A 6,154-nucleotide genomic window follows, 5' to 3' on the forward strand; every position below is an offset into this window, starting at 1 on the left:
CCCCAATAAGCGTGAATAAAGGATACTTGCAGGCGAAAGCAACCACAACCGGAAAAGCAGCAGGCGGTAAGCAAAATAAAGGATACATGCAGGCTAGGCACAGGCTCATTTATTCAACATCTAATTCAGGCATATCAAGGACGTCGTCATCCCATTCATCAGCTGACGAGTCAAGCTCTTCCTCAGAAGAGACATCTCCATCAAGGGCGTCCCGGACGTGAGCGGCGAAGGTCGTCTTGGAGAGTGCCGCCTCGGCCCAGCCGGCCTCAGGAGGGCCCAACCGCTCAAAGTCTTCCTGGAGGGACTCGTTGAAGCGATGGCATGGCCGGCCCTGCTTCTTGCGCCCGACCTCAAAGTCCAGGACACGGCGGAGAGGGTGGCCGGGGGCGCGCCGCTGGATGTGGGCCCAGTAGCGCACACGGCATCCCCTGATCGCCCGTGTGATGGACCCTTTCTTCTTGTCCACCCCCCGGAGCCGTGCACGGCGGCGAGGGTCACGCCTGGCCAAGGCCATGAGGCTGGCCACCATGACAGAAGCCTGGCGCCGGAGAGTCGTCCTCGTGGCCTTCGTGGTGGCCACCGTGGCATGGGCATAGCTGATGGACGGCAAAATCGCCGTGCACCATATCCTGGCGACCACCCTTGGAGGCAGGGGGTGCCGCTGCAGCAGGGGTTGCAGAGCAGCCACCGCCCGGCGAGCCTTGTGAATCCTTTGGTAGGCGGTGCCGCGGCGATCCAGCCCGGACGTAATCAACGCCCCTAGGTACAGCAGCTGGTCTACTTGTGGAACCTCCTTCCCGGCGATGTTGAAGGGGCGGGGAAGCTGCAGGCCTGGTTCCGGGTACGGAGTCCTCACCAAGTACTCACATTTGGCCAAATTGAGCTCGAGGCCCATCAGCGCCGCCGCGGCGGTGAACTGCTCCAGGAAGTCGTGCAGGTCCTGCAGGTCGACGGACGCCACCAGCAGGTCGTCCGCGTAGGCTAGCAGGAGGGGGGTGAAGCCCGGCGCCGAGAGGTCCAGCCGGAAGCGAGCCAACCCCTGGACAGCCGCTTTGATCACCCAGTGAAGGGCCCTGGTGAAGAGCAGCGGAGCCAGGGTGCAGCCCTGCTTCACCCCCAGCGCCGTCCGAACCACCCCCGTGCGGGCCGCGAACCACCTGATGGAGGTGTAGTCCGTCAGGGCCAGCGACGACACCCTGTTGAGCAGGTAGGGGCTGAGGCCCTCTGCGAGGAGGACCGCGGCGAGCTCCCGTCGCCTGGTAGAGGGGAAGGCGGAACGGATGTCCAGGGCGAGCACATGGACGGCGTCGCCGGCCCACCAGCGCGCGTCCAACACTCTCCGCAGCAGCATAACGTGGTCGTAAGTCCCGCGCTCCGCCTGAAACCCAGCCTGGTAGAGAGGGATCGGGGGGAGGGCAGCCGTGAGGAGGGCGTGCAGGTGCTTCGCCAGCAACTTGTAGACGACGTTCCCCAGGGTGAGCGTCCGGTAATCGCCGACCGTACGCGGCCGCTGCACCTTGGGGATCGGCTGTTGCACAGATGTTATCCACTCCACCGGAAAGTCGCCAGACTCCCAGGCAGGGCCAATCACGGCGGACAGCAGCTCGAAGAAGCAGGCCGGGGCATGACGGAACAGCTCGCCGGGGAGGCCATCAGGCCCCGCCGCAGTGTTGGTGGAGAGCGTCCTCGCATACTCCCGGAGTTGAGCAGCAGTCGGGGCGGGCGCGGCCGGATCAGCCTGTTCGTCCAGGAGCGGCACCGGGTCGCCCACAGTGAGGCCGTCCGCGACCTGCTGCCAGTCGCGAAGGGTAGGCCCATCCGCCCGTGCGGCCGGCGGCTGGCGCCTCGCCACTCGCAGGTGCCTGAAAAGCACATGCATACGCGCCACCGGCCTGGTGTCGTCAACGGCGGCGAAGAAACGGCCCCGGGCCTCGGTCTCGTGCTGAAGTCGGGCCGCTCGCTGAGCAGACCTGGCCGCGCGCAGCCGGTCAGCGGCGTATGGCGCCCGGCCCGCCCTGTGATAGGCCGTGAGGGCGGCTGCAGTGGCGTTGGCGGCAGCTCGCCGTCGCGGCGTGGGAGGATCAGGGGCGACGGCAAGCACCCCGTCCGCCGCGGTCCGCAGCGCGTCCACCAGCTGTCTCCAGGTGAAGGGGCGGCGTGCATGGGAGACTTGCTCCCCCAGCAGGGCGTCAAGGGTGGCCGCATACTCGGCCTGGAGCTCCACGTCGGTGTTCAGGCGGCGGACGTCCCACTCTTTCCTTGGTGGATGGAGGAGAGGCCCACCCCCAGTCCGAGGTGCCCCAGCCGGGAGGTACGGCCGAGCAAGAGGGGCGTCCAGCGCTGCGACGATCAGTCGATGGTCCGAATGCAGATGCCTGGGCTCCAGTCCAATCACCTGCCGCACCCTGGGAAAATCTGTCAACACATGATCCAGTTGAGATTCAGTGGTCCCACACACCCTCGTGATGCGGCAGCGCACGGCCGAGCGCCCAGTGGTGACGATCGGCAGATTAACCTGCTGGGCCAGCTGCAGGAGAGCCACGCCCGCCACCAGCCGCCATCGGTCACGTGGGAGCGCAGCAACTACGGCCGCCAAGGCAGCGAGCACCGCGCGCTGGCGAGCAGGTCCAGGGGGCCGGCCGGTGCCACAAGGCACATGAGCGCCCACCACCGAGAAGGGTATGCCGAGCACCGTGGCGCGGACTGAGACCACATCCCGATGAGGGAAGGCATACGAACTAATCCAAGTGTTCGGTAGGCCCCGGCGGACCAGGACGGCGGTGCTGCGATGACCGCCTGGCGTCGTCCCCTCGACGACCCAGCGATAATTGGGGGTGTGGGTCACCTGCTTCGCCATCCTGGTCTCCTGGATGACCGCAAGATGGACGCCCTCCTCGGCGAGCATGGTGTCCAAGGCTAGCTGCAGCTCCCGTGGGGAGCAGCCCTGCACATTCCACGTGGCGAACCGAAGCACCCCAGGCCGATGGTCAAGGAGCGGCGTCAGGGCTGGGGCCCTGGGAGGAGGCAGGGTCAGGGCCAGGTCCGCCGTCCGAGGTGGGGCTGATCCGCGGCTGCAGGTCGGCGACCCGGCGCCCCCAGACGGGCTGTCGACAGGGGCGTCGGCAACGGCAGGGGTGGGTGGCGCCCCCGGGTCTGGCAGGTCCACCTCCGGCTCCAAGCCGAAGACGAGCGGCGCCTCGGCCTCCACGGCATCAAAGTGGTAGTACGCGGACGGCGCCAAGGGTCCAGCCCCGAGCACCGCCGAGAGCACGACCGGGAGCACCCGCGGCCCGCCGCAGGCCACCCCCGGCCGCAGGACTAGGGCGCACGCCCCCGGGCGGAGGAGACGGATCGGCCTGGCAAGCAGCTCCGCCAACGCCCTGACACTCTCCAGGCCAGGAGGTGTGGCCGGCCTCGCCAGCAGATCGAGCGCCACACAGACGGGGTCCTCGTCCTCGGCAGCCGGGTCCAAGCGGCAGGCTATGAGCGCAAGGCTATGAGCCCGCCGGCGTGTCGGTCCTGGTGAAGCCGCAGGTGATCAAGCACGGCCGCACGGAGCTGGCGGGCGCGGTGTGGAGCATGCGCCGGGTCTTGAGGGCGAAGCGCCAACGCCGCCGCGTGAAAAAGCGAGTCCGGGCCCGCCGGAACCTCCAACGTGGTGACCACCGAGTCCTCTGAGACGAACTCAGGCATGGCAGCTGCTCAACCTGGAGTGCAAAAGAAGGATGAGAAAACAATATCGCGGGCTGGCCCTCCCCCATGAGGCCTGTAAACGCACCTGACACCCCCCAGGCCAGGGCACAGAGAGCAGACGATGCCGAGCCGACCCGCCCGGCTAGCCAGCGGCAGCCGAGTGACCGACCCGGCTCCCGGCCCAGCCTTATAGCCAGCCAGCTCGTCCGGCCCAGCCAGGGAGCGCCAACACAAACCAACAGCCAAAACCGCGCCTCGCGCCCGCGGATCCGCGGACGGCCGCGACGTCCACCAGCCAGTGCCCTTCCCGTGCGCCCCGGTGGCAGGAAGAGACAGGGGAGGGGGGGGGGCCGCCGCCCCCCCGCGTCAGCAGAGTCCAATCCCTGCAACAGACAGCACAGCAGTATTCGAACGCAGCAACGCCCCCCAACCCCTTCCCCTCCCAGCGCCCAGTAATAAAGGCGACGCCGCCCGTGTCTCAGCCATTCGCCATGAACCAGCAGTGGAGGATGGTGCCCGGGTCCGCGTCCACCCACCACCTGAGTAAGTAAACAACCAGGGGGTAGGCACCCCCCTTCCCCCCCGCCGTGTACCGACGCAGCTCTGTGTTACAGCCGACGGAATCGAGCCCGGCCTACAGGTGCGCGATAGCCCCGAGCAGCCCTGGCGCCCCGCAGACCCCGATGACGACCTGGGCCTCGACACAGCAGGTACGTCCGGCCCCCGACCAGCAGCCCCTTGCACCGAGTAATGCCCTGTTTCTGCACAGAGCCCCGCACCTTCCGTGCTCTGGCGCCGGCCGGCGTGCGGCAGGGGGACCTCCTCAACCCCGCCGCCTTCAACGCCGTCTTCATGGAACTCGCCCTGGGCCCGGCCGTGGGTCCAGCCGCCCCCTTTGGACCAGCACTGTCGCCCCTGCGCCCTTCCCAGTCAGAGAATCGCCGGCCCGTCCAGGCCCCGCGGCGCCCACGTGATCGGACCAACCTGCAACAAAGGACGCGCGTGAGAAGCCCAAGTGCCGGCAGCGACGGGGAGAGGAGGCCCCCCCCCGCCGCGGCCTAAGAATGTAGAGCGAGTAGCAGGAATAAGTACAATAAAGCCCATGCCCGATCAAACCAATGTTGTCATTGCCCCATCAACACCCCAGCAGCCGATGCTCCCGCCGGGAAGGGGAGGGGAGAGGGGGGAGGCCATCGGCCAGCCGGCAGCATAAGAGGCAGCGCGCGCCACCGCTCGTCCCACATCTTGCCGACCACCCCGCCAGCGCAGATCGTCCGCGACAGCTCTTCTCGCAAGTCAGCCATGTCCACTACACTCTGGTTCCGCGTGTCCACCAACGCACCCGTGGTCTGGATCGGTGAGTAGTCCAGCTCGCCCGACCCGAATCATCCGGCCACCGTGCTCACCGTTCTTTGATTGCAGGTCCCAGTCACCACCTCTGGGTGGACCCAGACCACGTCCCGCTCGCCATCTACAACCCGGACATCGCGGGGTGGGAGTTCGGCGAGACGGCAGCTTGGGATGAGGTCGCCAGGCCCCCAGCCCCCCTCCGCATCCGCCCTCGCCCACTTCCAGCAGCGGGCAAGGGTGCATCGGGAGCCCCAGCTCCCCATCTGAGCAAGGTAGTCCAGCAGGCTCCCTCCTCGTCGCCCTTCTCCAGCAGCGACTCCACCGGCCCGTCGGAGGTGTGGAGCACCCCCAGCCCCGGCCGCTATCGTCAGCCCCAGAATGACAGCGGGGTGGGCCTGGCAAGCCCCCTCCTCCTGTCGCCGACGCAGCCGGGATGGCCGGCCTCGCCTGCAGGCGCCGTTACAGCATCCGCACGTTCCTGTAAGCATCTCAAAGTCCAAAACGTAAACAAAGTGCAAGAAAACAAACACTAACCATTGTCCTTTACAGCGTCACCCTCGAGCGATCTCTCCTCCCCTTGCGGCCCGCCCTGCCTGGCTCCATGGAATTGCGCCTGTTGCTCATCCCCCGGTACACTCTGCCAGGCCTGCAGGGAAGCCGCCAGTGCCGAATGGGAGGCCGAGGTGGCGGAACGCGCCCAGCGCGAGTTGGACAAGGCCAACGACGCCGCTGTGGCCGAGGCCCACTGGCTCGCAAAGGAGGAAACCTGGGCTACCGAGGATGCCCAAGCAGCCTGCCAGGAGTTCCTGGGCCGCGAGTCCGATCTAGCAGCCGACCTAGCGGTGGCCGCCGACCTGGGCCGTTGACGAATAAAGTAATCTGAAAAAGAACCGTGTTTACCTGGAACCAGATACGCCCCTCCACCCACACACATAGCAGCAATGAGCAAGTGAAATAAGGAAAGGAAAGCGCAGCAAAGTGAGCGAAGCAAGTAAGCAAGGATGGGGCGCATGCCTAACGAGCCCTCCAGGGCCTACGCGTTCGGAGTCTAGCAGAAGCGGGAACAGTGCACTGCCATGCATTAATTACTCTGGACAGCCCCTGCCCCCCC

General features: G+C 66.8%; 1 protein-coding gene across 1 annotated transcript; it reads left to right on the plus strand.

Annotated features, from left to right (window-relative positions):
* The first annotated feature begins 4,995 nt into the window (after nucleotides 1–4,995).
* Nucleotides 4,996–5,909, plus strand: LOC127749814 (uncharacterized). The gene is made up of 3 exons (XM_052269579.1): nucleotides 4,996–5,050; nucleotides 5,116–5,523; nucleotides 5,593–5,909. Exons 1-3 carry the CDS (start codon nucleotides 4,996–4,998, stop codon nucleotides 5,907–5,909), a joined length of 780 nt encoding a protein of 259 aa, XP_052125539.1.
* Nucleotides 5,910–6,154: the final 245 nt, after the last annotated feature.

The sequence above is a fragment of the Frankliniella occidentalis genome, unplaced genomic scaffold (assembly GCF_000697945.3).
Source record: "Frankliniella occidentalis isolate FOCC.00 unplaced genomic scaffold, Focc_3.1 Scaffold96, whole genome shotgun sequence".
In the NCBI taxonomy this organism is placed as follows: domain Eukaryota; kingdom Metazoa; phylum Arthropoda; class Insecta; order Thysanoptera; family Thripidae; genus Frankliniella; species Frankliniella occidentalis.

Bases quoted from the DNA above. Each gene is read 5' to 3' on its own strand.
- LOC127749814 (XM_052269579.1), top strand. From the start codon at position 4,996: ATGTCCACTACACTCTGGTTCCGCGTGTCCACCAACGCACCCGTGGTC. The intron at 5,051-5,115 runs GTGAGTAGTCCA...CTTTGATTGCAG, and splicing joins CGCACCCGTGGTCTGGATCG to GTCCCAGTCACCACCTCTGG. The intron at 5,524-5,592 runs GTAAGCATCTCA...TGTCCTTTACAG, and splicing joins TACAGCATCCGCACGTTCCT to CGTCACCCTCGAGCGATCTC.